Raw genomic sequence first — 16,753 nt, 5'->3', positions numbered from 1 at the left:
ATCTGAAGTACACTAAAAGGACAACACTTTTGTAAACACACATACCTAAAATACCTAAACACACATATCTAAAGCAATAATAAAGCAATCTTCTCTTTTTTTTTTTTGGGGGGGGGCTACTTTTAAAATTTCTAATATAAACATTCATTAATCCAAAATTACGAAGACATTTTAACGTTAAGGTTTTCCTCCCCCCCCCCCCACTGAACGTTTCCACAGCTATTCCCTCTGTATCCCCTCAGGTTGACTTTTTCTACTTGTTCACTTGATGGCTTCCCATCTGTCCAGATTCTTTCATCCATCAAATAATCCTCTCTTGCATCTTAATACTTTATCTTTCTCAAGTCCTCCTTTCCATCTATTAAGCCTTTCTATCTTAAAACAAACTTGATCCAACCTCTTCATCTCATCTTCTCTATGAACAAACAATTCTCAGCCATGACCAATCTCAGAATTTCAGTTACTTACCCCTATATAAGGACTCAATTTTCTTTGAAGTCCGAACTCTAATCCCATCTACTCATCTGCATGAGAAACAGCTCTACTTAAATATCTTGTTGGTAAATGAACAGCCATCCTCTCTCAGCTATTGCCATTCAATTTATTGATGATTACTACCAGTTCTTCTTGGGAAATATACGAGGTCTGACAATTAAGTTTCATATTTGTTACGATGGTGGCTAACCTTTTTTGATATCAGAGGGATTATTCATTATGAATTTATAGTTATTAGTTAATTAATAGTTAACCAAGTTTACTGTTTGGAAGTGCTGAAAAGGCTGGGTGAAAAGACAATCTGAACTTTTCACCCACAATTCATGGCTCTTGCATCACGACAACGCACCAGCTCACATGGCACTGTCTGTGAGGGAGTTTTTAACCAGAAAACAACTAACTGTATTGGAACACCCTCCCTACTCACCTGATCTGGCCCCCAATGAATTCTTTCCTTACCCGAAGATAAAGGAAATATTGAAAGGAAGACATTTTGATGACATTCAGGACATCAAGGATAATACGATGACAGCTCTGATGGCCATTCCAGAAAAAGAGTTCCAAATTGCTTTGAAGGGTGGACTAGGTGCTGGGATCGGTACATAGCTTCCCCAGGGGAGTACTTTGAAGGTGACCATAATGACATCCAGTAATGAGGTATGTAGCGAACGTAGGATGTAGTAGCGTACGTAGCGAATGAGGTGTGTAGGATGAGTTCGCGAACTTAATTGTTTGATGTAAGTCCCATCAGTCTGACTTACATTATCTTTATTTGGGCCCTTGATATATTTGGCTACATTGTACAAAAATCTAATTGGTTTCTCTGATCAAACATTAGCTCCTTTCAATCTTATGTGCTACAAAGAGATGAAACTGGGTTTTATCTTTTTTCCTAACTCAAACACCAACAACTTTCACTCCTTGGCCTAACAGCTAAGGCTGTTACTTCTCATATATTTCCCATCAAATATCAGTATCACCATCAATTCACACAAGGCTGTGTATTCTCATTTATGAGCCACTGCTGGTGCTATTTGTATTCCTGGAATTGGGAGTGGAGCCCTGATCCCTATCTCCACATAGCTAAATTCTACACATTTTTTATAAGTATCAGTTAAAATGTTACATTTTCTGGATATCTCAATCGCTCAGTTGAAAGTAATTTTCCCTGACCTTAAAATCTTATTGTAGTGTAGCTCATTAGAGAAGTTCTAACGATGTATCTTGAAATTTTTATTTATACACACATTTCTCTTCCTTTTAGCTTTTATGTTCCCTAAAGGCAGGATCAATTTGCAGTACAGTGTACTTATTTCCCCAAATCAGCTAACCAAGATCTCAGATATAGAAAGAGTTTAATATATACATGTCAAACACAAAAAAGCGAAGACACTTTGAGAAGTTCCATATTGCAGATACTCACATCCTGCAAGATTAGTTTTATTAGTATGTGAAAATGACATTTTTAGAGGAGAGAAAGGGGTAGAGAAGATACATATATTAATTGGTTAGGAGTAGTGGATTCAGAATACACAAGCTCATTCTCAACTGATCTAAAAGTATTTGAGAGATACATTATAAAAATAAAGAATTATTGTACATCATAGGATATGGTCTCAGTAAGAAAGAAGGGTTACAGATGTAGAAAGTGGTCTTTAAAATCAAAACCTACGCTTTTAGACCTTTACAAGTAAGTAGTTTTAGGAATCCTAAAACCCACCCTACCATGTCTTAAGCAATATGACAAATACAAACAAGTACAACAGTAAGAACATGATAACATAGTTCATCCCACCAACCATCCAAGATTACGGAGAATTTCTTTCAGTTATCATTTTTGTGACTACATAGCTCTAATATTGTTTTACAGTATTACCTTTAGAACCATGCTTGAGTTTGGTACATACCTATGAATTTAAGTTCCTGCTTTGTTAGTGTAGAACTGTCATCTCTGTCTAAAGAAAAGATACACTTAAATTTTGAAATTTTAATACCAGTCCCTAAGAACTACCATGATAGACAAGTTGAGGTACTTAAGACATATGAGAGGGAGAAAAAAAAAAAATCAGTAAAGGTAACATTCCCCGCCACACACACACACACACACACACACACACACACACATACACACACACACACATACAAATATGGAAATTTTAAGTCATAAATTTGTTTTCACTAAAAGTCAGCACTCTAAATAGATTATTAATGGCATTACCATTTAATTAATTTAAAAGTTATTCTTATAAATTAATTTTCATTTATACTAATTCCTTCACACAACAGGAACTTTTCAGGTTCTGTCTCTCATGCAGTTTCGACAAGATGCTTATAATTCATTTTGCTTCGTAGTAATTAACACACATTTTTCTCCCCCGTTGCTGCCTCACTATCCAAATATTAATATCCTTCTGTGTTTATCACTTAAGAGTCTTTGAGAGCCTATCTTCCAAAAACTAACAGTGTAACTCATGAAACAAAGTAGCTTGGATGCTATGAAATGAAAAAAGTGTTACTGTCTTATCTATACTGTATGTCTTATACTACTTATTAGCAAGGTTGTATAGCATTAGTCAAATTCCTTCTTACACAGGAACAAACAATGGAACAAATAGCATTTGTTGTATTCTGGGATGTAACAATTTATTGTATAAAAATAAAAAAACACATCACTAATCAGATTAAGAAATTAGATCTAGCATGACCTAGATCAGTGGTTTTCAGTCTCCAAAAAATCATAGTGACAACTCCTCCCACCAGCAGTATCTCATTACCATAGTCAATCTCAAACGATTGATAGATTGTAACTGATATGCCTGAGAACTACTCATCTTTGTTGTTAGATCTCTACCTTCTTAATGTTTCCCTGAAATCAAAAGGGGACATGGGAAGAACCGAGATCTAGTTTCCTACCAACTATTCCGACAAACCTGAGCACGATTCTATTCTTAAGGGAAAATGTTCACCCTAAAATCAATTAGCATTCATACTTATTCTCAATCGTACAGCAGGTATCTATGAATAATTGGTTGACATTACTTTGCCTCTTACCATCAAATGAGATTTGTTTAATGAGCGTGGTCATGACAAACTGTAAGCACCATAATTAAAGGGAATTTAAAAGCATAGTAAATGGGGCACAAAAATCAATTAGCAATATACTGCTGTGAAAATAGATCTAAGTAAGCTCTTTAGCTACTTTACTATTTCAAAATTATATTAAAAGTGAGAATTGCCAAGACAAACAAATGAAGCAACTCCATTACTCCAGCAAAGAACAAAGTTACTACTTTGACAGAAACAAGACTGCCGAATGGAGTCTAAAGTTTACCTCTCAGAAGAAATGAACATATTACCAAGAATATATGAAACCTATTCAAGGACTGTTGTCAGTATAGCAACTGACAATTTATTTATTCAACATTTATGGAGAGTCTATTTGATGATAACCTAAATGCTGATGAAATAAAGATGAATAAAACCCAATCCCTACCCTAAATGAGTTTACAGTCTAATGAGGAAGAAAAACTTGCCAATAAACAACCTAGAAAGCACTAGAGCAAAATCATACCTGAAATAGGATGATGAAAACCAGGTTGATGATATGCTAGTTTCAACTGGACTATGAAACTAAACTATAATCCCAGCTTACAAATTACTTGTCTCATCATTGTACTAAGCATTTAAAAATATCTACTAAACGAAACAGAAAAGTTACACACACAGTTTAGTAATATCATGAAATCTATGTTCTCTTAGTCAAGCTGGCTAGTTCCAAGGCACCACTGTAAATGTTATGAAATACAAGGCATTTCACTTCCTGGGCATCTATTTGAAGTTTACCCTCCATATATTATTGTTCTTTAAAATAGTTAAATGACTACTTAGCCTTTCTAAATTGGCTTAAAAGTTCCCCAAATTGACTAAAAGACTTCTACATTATATCTTTCTCCTACCTATTCTGTTTTCTTTTTCCATGGTTGGGACAATAATTTTAATATTATTTCTTCAACTCGTTAAGTTTCCTAAATTTCTCTGGTCACATAAAACTCATCCCACTGGGATGAATTTGTTGGTTTACATCGGTGAGGTGTTGTCCTAAAAGCATTTTTCTTGTATTGATGATATTTTTATTTCCTTATCGAAAAACACCAATTAACAAAGTTTATGGACTGTTTTACACACACCCAAAACAACCAACATTAAGTCCCAAGATCCCTCTGAGAAACACCAAATCAAGATGTATGCTTAAAACTCAACATCTATGACTATTAATATATAATACTTCCTTGGTTCTTATAAGTATTTCAAAATGTCCCAGTAAACTAATAAATTTTAATTTTATAAAGTTCTCTACAAAAAAACATTTTGAGATGAATCAGGTATTAAAGAGCAAATTATGAAAATAATCCAGTCTCACGGGGCGGCTGGTTAGCTCAGTTGGTTAGAGCTCAGTGCTCTTAACAACAAGGTTGCGGTTCGATCCCCACATGGGCCACTGTGAGCTGCACCCTCCACAATTAGATTGAAACAACTACTTGACTTGGAATTGATGGGTCCTGGAAAAACACACTTAAAGTAAATAAAAGTTAAAACAACAACAAAACACAAGAATTACTGTGAAAAAATAAATAAATAATCCAGTCTTTAACTCTTCAGAGTCTTAACTGTCTGATGGAAGAGATTTTTTTCCAGTTTCACAAATGTGAGACAAATATGAGTAAAATATAAATCACAGAAACAAAAACAACTGGAAGAACAATAGAGGTAGACTGAAGAAGGCAACAGACAAGACGTACAAGGACCCAGAAGTATTAAAAAAAATTTTGAAAGTAATGATTCTATCAAAGGGTGTCAGAAAAAATTTTGCAGGAGATAAAACCATGCTTAGTTTTAAATTCTACTTTCACTAGATAAAGAAAGAAGGCCATAACAGCAGGCACAACCAAAGTCTAAACTACAGATTTTGCAGACAAGAGTACATCAGGAAACTACAAATAGATTATACTGATGCAGCATAAAGTTGGAGAGATGAGACTGGAGAGTGCCAGATTATAAAAAAACTCCATGTGCTAAGGAATGAATTTTATCCCATAAACACCAGAAAATTCTTACAGGATTTAAGTAAGACAGGACCTGGTCTAATTTGCAATTTTACATACACCACTGCTTATGGGAGCACCTACATAATGAAGTGGATAATGGAATGACAGTTGGGGATGGGGGTTCCTGAAAGAGTTCATGACAAATTATGTTGGGTTACCCAAGCAGAGGCAGTGGAAACACAAAGGAAAAGACAAGTTAAATGAATAACAGGAAAAACCTTTAAAAAACAAATGATGACCAAAAAAATTAGAGGGGAGAGCTTAGTTTAACTCCTCTGCATAATTTTGGTATTGGTGGCTAAGTATCATATGCCAATTAGGAACACAAAAGAAGAAGCAGGTTTATGAGGTTGTTAGAAATGAGTCTGGAACTCGAAAAAATTCTACACTGCAGGCATCGATTTGCAAATCTAATGAGTACAGACGATAGTTGAATCTGCAGGCACAGATATTTTCCAAGGGAATATGCATATAATGAGAAGAAAAAAGTAGAGGAAAGAATTCTGGGAACAAAACAATTAAGAAATACTGAAAGAAATCATAAAAGATACTGACATACTCTCAGAAAGAAATTTTTAACTGTCAAGGCCTACTTTCAAACAAAAAGATCTAAAATCAATAATCTAACCGTCCACCTTAAGATACTAGAAAAAAAGAGCAAACTAAACCCAAAATAAGCAGAAGGAAGGAAATAGTAAACAGGAGCAGAAATGGAATAAAGAACAGGAAAACTACAGAGAAAAGGAATGAAATCAAAGTTGATTTAGGGCTGGCCGGTTAGCTCAGTTGGTTAGAGCGTGGTGCTAATAACACCAAGGTTGCCAGTTTGATCCCTGCAAGGGCCACTGTGAGCTGCGCCCTCCTTAAAAAAAAAAAAAAAAGGTTGATTTAAAAGATGGACAAATTGAAAAATTTTCAGCTAGACTGATGAAGAAAAAAGAAGACTGAAATTACTAAAGTCAGGAATGCAAGGGGATCTTACCACCCATCTTAAAAAAATACAAAGGATTATAAATACTATGAACAATTGTATGCCAACAAATTTAAAGATTTAAAAATGCAGATGAAATAGGCAAATTCTTAGAAACATACAAACTACAAAAACTGACACCAGAAGATACAAATAGATATTTCTCCAAAGAAGATATACATAAATATGGCCAATAAAAACATGAAAAGATGCTAATATCACTAGTCATTAGGGAAGTACAAATCAAAACCACAATGAGAGACCACACTCACTTGGATGGCTATGATTTTAAAAAAACAGAAAATAGCAATTCTTGGTGAGGATGTAGAAAAGTTGGAAACTTCATATATTGCTAATGGAATGCAAAATAGTGTAGCCTCTGTGGACAAATCCTTAAAAAGTTAAACAGAATTACCGTATGACCCTGCAATGCTACACCTAAATATATACTGAAGACAAATAAAAACGTATGTTCACACAAAAACTTGTACATGAATATTCATAGCAGCATCATTCATAATAGCCAAGAAGTGAAAACAACCCAAATGTCCATCAACTGATGAATGAATAAACAAAATGGTGTATCTATACAATGCATATTATAAGCCATAAAAAAAGAATGAAGTACTGTTACATGCTACAACATGGATAAACCCTATGCTTAAACATGGAAAACATTATGTTTAAGTAAAAGAAATCAGACACAAAGGCCACATATTGCATAATTCCCTCTGTGAAATGTCTAAAATAGGCAAATCCACAGAGAGAGAAAGTAGATGAGTGGTTGCCAGGGGATGGTGAGGGAGAATTGGATTACGTGATTTCTCTTTGGGTTGATGAAAATGGTCTAGATTTAGACTAGACAATAGTGACAATTGCACAATATTGTGAATATACTAAAAACAAATAAACAAAAAAAACCTTCTGAATTGTACACTTTTACAATGTTAAAATGGTAATTTTTATGCTGTGTGAATTTTATCTCATTAAAAGAATTGGTGGGGGAGAGATAATGAGAGCCTGGAGAAGTAGAACGAAAACCATTTACTCAAGAAAAAAGATAAATATGAAAATTCATAAGGGGGTGTCATTTTATACATACATACATGCCAAACAATGAATTAAAGCAGAGGCACGATAAGCATAAAATTAAGGATAGTAGTTACCTTTTGGGGAATGCAGTAGTGAAGAGCATGTGCTAGATTCAACAGTGCCTGTAATAGTCTATTTCTTAAATTGGTGGTAGTCTCCTGAATGTTTACTTTATTAGTGTGTTACATACCTTCTCTATATTGCTTTTAATGTATCAAATATAGTAAAATTCGGAAAAGGATCTATGAATATATGGCAAAATATTAACAGGTCTTAAATCTGTAATGAATTCATGATGTCTATATTCAAAAGTCTCTCTACTTTTGAAATATTTTATAATAAAAAAAAGGAAAACGTACTTTTTTTCAAAACAAAGGGGCCAACAATTTCTCTGCAACAAAATCAAGTATGATAAAAACCCAACTGTCTCCTGAAATTGGCAACAAGAACTGGTCACTAGTAATTTAAGGGAGAAGAATTAACAAAAAGGTGCTAAAGCCAAAATTATTCAATATATGTACTTGCTAATAAAACCTAACCCTGGAAATTATTTAAGTAATACGTTCTTGAAGTAAAGCAGATATGGTAAGCAAAATAATGCCTCTCCTTCCCCACCCCCACCCCAAACACATCCATGCCCAGAACCTGTCAATATGTTACCTTATAAATGGCAAAAGGGAGTACACAAAAGTGTTTCAATTAAGGAGCTTGAAACGGAGAGGTCCTCCTGGGTTGCCTGGGTAGGCTCAATATAGTCATCAGAGTCCTCATGAACTTTGAACCTGAGAACCAGACAAACGAAACCCCACCCAACCTTGCTGGCTTTGCAGAGGATGGAGGACCCAAGGCCAGGCCGGCCATCAGCCTCTAGCAGCAGGAAATGGTAAGGAAACATATTCACCCCTAGAACCTTAAAAAAGAAATAATGCCTGCCGAACCTTGACTTTAACCCAGTGAGATCCATATCAGGCTTCCACAGAACTATAAGGTAACAAACTTGTATTGTTTTAAGTTTGTGATAACTTGTTACAGCAACTACAGAAAATAAATAAAGGAGAATAAGATGAAATGTAAATTCTTCTTTTTCCTTCCTCTCCCATTAACAAATCTTAAGCTTTTTATTGCTTAATGCCCAACATAATGAAAAAAAACAAAAACAATTTTTTAATCTAACATGTGACACCTCATACCTATTTAAGGATGGTTACTATAAAAAAATAAAAAAGTAACAATTGTTGACAAGGATATGAAGAAATTGGGACCCTTGGGCACTGTTGGTGGGAACGTAAAATGGGCAGCCAGGGCAGCCAGTTAGCTCAGTAGGTTAGAGCGCAGTGCTCATAACACCAAGGTTGCAGGTTTGATTCCCACATGGGCCAGTGAGCTGTACCCTCCACACCTGGAGTGAAAATAATGACTTGACTTGGAGCTGATGGGTCCTGGAAAAACACACAGTTCCCCAATATTCCCCAATAAAAATTTAAAAAAAAAAAAAAAAAGATGCTCAACATCACTAATCATCAAGGAAATAAATGCCAATCAAAATCACAATAAGATAATCATCTCACATCTGTTAGAATGACCATCATCAGAAAGACAAGAAATAACAAGTGTTGGCAAGGATGTGGAGAAAAGGGAACCCCTGGTGCACCCCATTGGTGGAAATGTAAATTGAGGCAATCACTATGAAAAAGTTGGGAGGTTCCTCAAAAAATTAAAAATGGAACTACCATATGGGCCAGCAATTCCACTTCTGGGTATTCATCCAAAAATAAATAAAAACACTAATTCAACAAGATACAGTCAACCCACCATATCCATTGGTTTCACACCTGCAAATTCAACCAACTACAGATTGAAAATATTGGGAGGGAGGGGAACGTTACAGACTTAAACATGTACAGACTTTTTGTCTTGTCATTCATTATTCCCTAAACAATATAACTATTTACATATCATTTACATTGTATTAGGTATTGTAAGTAATCTAAAGATGATTTAACATATAGGAGATGTCTGTAGGCTATGTGCAAATACTACACTATACTATACAAGGGACTTGAGCATCCAAGGATTTTGGTATCCACAGGGGGTCCTAGACCCAATCCCCTGTGGATACCGAGGGACGATTGTACTTGTATATCCACTTCCGTGTTCACTACAGCATTATTTATAATAGCCAAGACATAGAAACAACCTAAAGCTCCATCGATGGATACATAGATAAATACACACACACACACACACACACACACACACACACACACACACGAATATTGTTCAGCCATAAAAGAATTAAATCTTGCCATCTGAGACAACATGGGTGATTCTTGTGGGCTTAATGCTATAACAAATAGACAGAAAAAATTATATACTGCATGCTCTCACTTAAAAACAAAAACAAAAAAAAACCTCAGGCTCATCTCATGGATATAGAGAACAAATTGGTGGTTACCTGAGGGAAGTGGGGGAGGGTGGAAGGGGCTAAGGGGAGGGGGGAGGGGGGAGGGCCGTGAGGGAGAGCAAAATGGGTGAAGGAGGTCAAAAGGTAAAAGCCTCCAGTTATAAAAGAAGGAAAACAAAAGGAAAAATATAAGTTCATTACTTATTTTGTTTCTCTATGTGACTAAGAATATACAAGTATCTGACTACACTATTAGAAAGCTCTCTCAAATAGAATTTTATAAAACTGAAAACTTTAAAGAAAACCGGTGTTCATTGCTTTAATCCCATGACATTAATTTCACTCACCCATACAGAGAAACATAAGTGTCTTAATTAAATGAACCCAACCCAATACTTTGTCAGTTAATAATGGCAAAAGATTTATGTGGCAGTTCATTCACAATTGCTTCCCATGTATCTATTTTCTTTTTACTCCAACTATACTCTTTTCAAACTTCCAGCATGCCTCTAAATTCTAATATTCCAAAATAAAAGAGCAAGTCTAAATTTACCTATGCAAAATGAAAAAGAGGTTAAACCTCTTCACTTTTTATACTTCCCTACCAAAGAAAGGGTAACATGTTTAGTTTATTCTCAAGCATGCTTCCAATCCCTTTTCCTCTAAATACCCAATGTTCAAGAGTTCCTTGTTATCTGGAGTATTCATTATCTAAGACTGCAGTTCCAGGTTACATAGGGAAGCAAGAGTTATAATAACAAATGTCCTCATTAATAAAACGATCACTTATAATAGATCATGTCCCAACCACCCCCACCATCAAGTCAACATGAGTGTCTATACCAGCACATCATGCCATTATTATTTTGCTGGCTGTTGCAAACCCCTGACATAATACAAACACAATGCCAAATGACTGCATGCAAATTAACCTACGTTAGCAAAATATGCAAAATTTTATAAAGGTAATGAAAATGTACTGGAAAACTGCTTGGAATCATATAAACAGCCAAACAAATAAGAGTCATGTGAGATAAAAACTGAAAAAAGGGGGCCAGATGGCTCAGTTAGAACACGAGCTCTGAACAACAGGGTTGCCGGTTCGATTCCCACATGGGCCACTGAGCTGCGCCTTCCACAACTAGATTGCAGACAACAAGCTGCTGCTGAGCTTCCGGAGGGATGGCCGGATGGCTCAGTTGGTTTGAGCTGGAGCTCTCAACAAGGCTGCCAGTTCAACTGTCCCATGGGATGGTGGGCTGCGCCCCTTGCAACTAAAGATTGAAAACAGGGACTAAACTTAGAACTGGGCTGCAGCCTCCACAACTAGATTGAAGCACAACGACTTGGAGCTGATGGGCCCTGGGGAAACACACTGTTCAAAAAAAAAAAAAAAAAAAAAAAAACTGAAAAAGAAAATCAATAAAGATGACACAAGATTCAAAAAAGTTTTTTGGAACAACAAAGGATTAAGGAAAATTCTTGGAAACTGAAGAAACTCTCAAATATTTTTGCAAAAATGACTTTCATTATAATTACATAAGTGAAAAATGATAGTAGCATTTGCCTTATATCCTTATTTTAAAACCTAACCCTACAGAAGATGCAACTCTCCTTTAAGAAAACCTAGTCCCAAATTAGACATAATTTAAAAGGCTATCTTCCTTTTATTCACTATATAGGACACAGGGGTAAAATAATAAAAGTATTCTATACATTAATTTAAAATCCTAAAACTCAAATTCACATTCCAAGTTGAGGAAGAAGCAGCAAATTCCTGATGTAGGTACCAATTACTAACTGCGCTGGAAAGAGAGCTCAAAAGAATTACAAAAACTATTTGCAAAAATTAAAAAGACTTTCATAAAGTTAGAAAAACACTATTGTCATTTTGCCTTACAGAGAGACAATAAAAGCCAAACTGATGAAATATATTGACCTATTATTCTTCTATAGGCAGTCTACAAAAAGTTTTCACTAAGGTGCTGAACAATTGACTCACTGCAAAGCTGGATTTCATCTCGTCAATAGAACATGCAAGCTTTCAATCAGAATTCTGTATAAAAGGCAACCTTTGTGATAAATGAACCACCAGAGAAGATTCTAATAAAACTTACCATTATGTATTGCATTCAGCAACTCTGAGAAAGCTTTTAAGTAAGGAAAAAAGGACTTCAGGTTAAGATCATTCTCAAACACACAAAAGAAATACATAGGCACAGACTGAATCAATATAATAAAAGTCTCAGTAAGTCTATCATGTATCATTGCTTGAATCATTAAAACTGCAAGCTTGGCTCATTTTTTACATGTTATAAATTTCTAAATATTGTGTTTCATTTGTCAATATATTACCTACTAACTTTAAATGTTAGATATATCATCATAATGATGACAAATTTCCTTAGCAATAAATATATGTAAAAATCACTTTTAAAAAGACACTTAGAAGTCTAACTATGTAATGTCTTTCTTGTAAAAAATGAGTATAGGATGCAATTCTATAGGTAAATCCACCTTTGGTCACACTCCACAAAATTTATTATAAAGAGAAACCTCATTTTATCATCTAACCGGATCAAACAGTATTATTTCCTAGAATTCAGTGTAATAGTCTCAACATATGTAGCAGTCTAAGCAAGAAAGCTATCTGATGCCAATATATAAATATTGAAAAATTATATTAACATTACAATTAGTGGAAACCAAAATACTGAAAATATTACTTCATTGGGGAACAGAAGTCACAATTCTGCAATGGAAGCACCATTATTAAACAATAATTAAAATTTGTTCACAATTTGAGTGTAATATGGCTCCTGAACACAGGGCAAAGCAGCAACTTAAATAAGGTATCTCTGTAGGAGAAAGAAATCTATTCAATTGAAAACAAACTGCATTTTGATACATTAAAATTTAGAGGTTCCAAGGTGCATAATGAACTAGAAAAAACACTAGAGTAGGAATCAAAAAGCCTGGGTACCAACCCAGTTCGACAACTTACTAGTTGTTGGACAAGCTCCATCATTCCGATACTGCATGGAAATTTCTGTTGGGAGGGAGGAGAAAGGAAATCAGCAAACAGGTTGCCAATGCCTCAAGAGCAGAAAAAGAAAACAGGCCAGAAAAACAGGAAAACATTTACCTAAAAGTGCAGTTGAGAAGGACAAACAGAACTGGGGGAACAGAAATTATAAGCCAGTAATTGGGATGTGAGGAGTAGGAGGACAAAACATGATAGAATTCTCACAAATCTTAATGGGGTTGTGTGTGTGTGTGTGTGTACATGTGCGCACGCATGCACACGTATACATGCACAGAATGAGAAAAAGACATTAACATCTTACAAATGAATATATAAAACAAATGTCTAGGAATAAAATGGATTCACTACTAAGAGAGATACTATAGATAGGCAACATGAGAAACTAATGTGTTTCATGTAATTTTTAGATGTCAACAGTATATCAAAAACATTTGAATGCTGTGGTCAATTAGAAATTACAATTTAAGTACGAAAATTATTTAGTTTATATCTGAGCAGAAATCCATTATGACTTATACAACAGTTTAAAACTCATTAAACTACACTGCACTTACTTCTTATAACCTTTCATTTTTGATGACGATAATGAATGAATAAGCCATCACTCTTGTTCTTTTACTCCACCCAAATAAGGACAAGCAGAGGGTGACCTGAGGCAATAAAACACTACTAAAAGCAAACTGCTCAGAAAATGGAAAATAAATTTCTATATGACGTTGCAAAGGCAAAAACAGTTGATAAAACCAGGACTAGGGCCACTGGGACTCAAAGGACCTGGCCTGTTAATCTTGGAAACTGGTATTCTAACACTGTTGGCCAAGTTCTTTTAAAGGAATGCTATTTGGGAATTCTCTGGATATTACTAAACCAAAAGTGTAACCTCTAGGATAGGGTTTCCGGGTGGGAATTCCCACCCGTTCTCAGGAATTTTTTTCACTTTCCTGTTCCCGAATCCCGAGATACAAATTATTTTCTGTTCTCCACGATGAATCGTTTCCACAAAGTGACAGCTAATACTACCAAACACCTGGGTTCAAGGAGCCGATTTTCCCGATCAACTTTTCTTGGGATTCGTGAACGGAAAAGTGGAGGAAGAAAAAGAAATTCCCCTGGGAATTCCCGCCTAGAAATTCTACCTTAGGAACCATGTGTACAACAGAGCCTTCCAGGCAACCATCACTCACACGTGTATCTACATATGTACCTTAGAAGTCAAGTCTAATCACGGGCCACTCTAAATAACTTGAAATAATTAGAAAGACAAAGCATGGTTGAGCAAGCCACTGCTCAATTTTAATGATTATAATGTTAAAAAACTTTATATTTGATGCTGTTAAAAAAATCAAACATTTATACCAGCTTGTATCAGTTCTTTCAAGATGACATTCGAAAATGAGACATGGTGAGAGAATTTGCCACCTTAATGCTTTGTTAACAAATCCAATACAAGTGAGATTTGAAAAGGCAGTGAGGGCTACTGAAGTGACTAACATGGTACATTACAGAGAAATGGTAACTGGAATGGTGCTGGAAAATAATCAAAGAACACTCATAGTAGCCAGAGAACTTTCTCAATGGGGAAAAAACTTGAGTATGGCTATTCTGGCCTTCGATTTAGTACTTTTGTAGAAAGACAGCCATGGTATAGGCCCAAATTTTCAACCAGCAAAGACCAAAACAAAATCAGAGAATTTTCCAAAGAAGCAAATTTATAGGTATATCCTGTTCTTAGCAGTATCCAATATCCTACACAATTTCCATTTATGACCCAATATAATCGATGTATATAAAATCATGAATCTGAGTCATTAAGTTTGAATTATGCTCAATAACTGTATATACTCCTTGGTCTAAAGACTGTATTAGCAACTCTACTCTTGTGAGTTTATTAGATTAATACTTGTATCTTTGTGATTCCCATATTTGTTTACAGAAATCAGCCTATTCCAGGGAAAGATTTCTCAGTTTCATTTTACCAACCTAAGTAGATATGACATAAATAGATATATAGTTAACAAGAACCCTTTCATAGTTAAACGGGCTCCAGTTAAACATTCATAACCTTCATATTTCAGCAGAAGCGACAACAAACTTTTCTTGAAGTGATCTGTTTGTATTAATAACTCGTCTCCGTGAAATCTTTACGACTTTAAAAGTACTTAGGATCACAACCAAAGGGGTGCCTTTCCAGAATCTCCTTTTGTAGCATTTATCACCATTAAAAAATTCCGTCACTGAAATATTTCAAGTATCTTAACTTAGAAAGATATGGCATTATATTGAAGAACTAGGGACTACGATTTTTAAAAACAGAGAACCGTATACTTTGAAAGACATAGTACGCCCAGAGAAAAAAAGTTAATGAATGGTAAGACATCAACTTCTTATCATTTAATGAATACCAGATTTTTCCTTTTTTTTTTAACCAGATTTTTCTCAGGAAATAACAAGATATTGACTTTTGTGAAGAAAAAAAAAATCTTAACTTTCTTTGGGGGTGAGCATACAATGGAATATACAGATGCTGTATTATAAAGTTGCACACCTGAAATTTATGTAAAGTTATTAACCAATGTTACCCCAATAAATGTTAACTTTCACCTTAATAAGTCATAAACTCTCATAATGTGATTGAGATAAACAGGAAAAAGAAAAGGACAAACACAGCATATCAACTCTTTTAAGTGTTGTACTAATTTTCTTTTTTTAAATAATTTTTTCAAATGCTGTATTAATTTTCAGTGTCTCAAAAGACTGGATGTATCTACTTGTTAAGGTCTCAAAAGAATTTATGTAGGAAAAAATTCAATCAAAAGCTTAACATAATCTATAAACCAAAACTTACATGATTTAGTAGTCACTTAAAACAAAACATTAGTTTTCCATTTTGTATAAGTCACTGTAAAACAGTAGGTTATTTATCTGGATGTCCCTCAATTTATTACAATAAAAATCTTACATTCCAAACCCTTGATCAGACAAGGAGTTTACGAGTGTTTTTCTGGGTTTCTATTCTGATTAATATCTTGCTACATACACTTGATTACATATCTGAGAGAATTCTGATTACTGTTACATTGATGTTTCTAATTAACAATTTTAAGAGAATTACATCCTAAGAACTTAATTTCTACTTCTGCTTTACATCCTACTTGTGGTAAAACAGGAGAAATAACAGCAACAAAAACAGTACGTTGCTGTCTTGCCTATTTCACAAAGTTGTTCCAAGGATCAAATGAGATAGTAAAGAGCTCTTTAGAAACAGTTAGGTGCTCTCAAATATATTACCATTATTATAAGCTAACAGAAGCAATATTTTTTTTCCATTATAAAATTATTTTAATAGTAAGTTGCCAGAATTAAGTCAAGGATGTTTATTCAAGACCACTGGCCTATAAAGCTGACTTCTTCAGCCTGGCATTCACCTCGCCATAAACCCATCCTGCCCTATTTAGTCAACATTACCTCCAACTATCCCACAAACACAAGCTTCTTGTTTCTATTAGGTTTATTTTCCAAATACACCTTTACTTTCTTTTCTGATAATATTGTTGGCCTTCTTTCCTGCCTACTCCAAAGTACAACTCAAATTCCATCTTCTCCAACTTAATTACACATCTTAAACTGGCCTGTAATACTAC

General features: G+C 34.7%; 1 protein-coding gene across 21 annotated transcripts in view; it reads right to left on the bottom strand.

Annotated features, from left to right (window-relative positions):
* The window catches only part of MLLT10 (MLLT10 histone lysine methyltransferase DOT1L cofactor), a 198,267-nt gene that overhangs the window by 47,635 nt on the left and 133,879 nt on the right, over positions 1-16,753 (bottom strand). For 17 of the 21 annotated variants that reach the window (XM_074324864.1, XM_074324863.1, XM_019755986.2 and 14 more), the window contains 3 exons: positions 13,071-13,115; positions 12,184-12,216; positions 2,403-2,450 (listed from right to left, as the gene is read on the bottom strand). In XM_074324864.1, coding sequence (XP_074180965.1) covers positions 2,403-2,450; positions 12,184-12,216; positions 13,071-13,115 — 126 coding nt within the window. The remainder of the gene's footprint in view (positions 1-2,402; positions 2,451-12,183; positions 12,217-13,070; positions 13,116-16,753) is intronic. The other 4 variants (XM_019755988.2, XM_074324872.1, XM_019755990.2 and 1 more) reach the window with 2 other exon arrangements.

Source organism: Rhinolophus sinicus, linkage group LG02 (assembly GCF_036562045.2).
Source record: "Rhinolophus sinicus isolate RSC01 linkage group LG02, ASM3656204v1, whole genome shotgun sequence".
Lineage (NCBI taxonomy): Eukaryota > Metazoa > Chordata > Mammalia > Chiroptera > Rhinolophidae > Rhinolophus > Rhinolophus sinicus.
The sequence above is the reverse complement of the archived record's forward strand: the minus strand, read 5'-3'. Positions and strand labels throughout refer to the sequence as shown.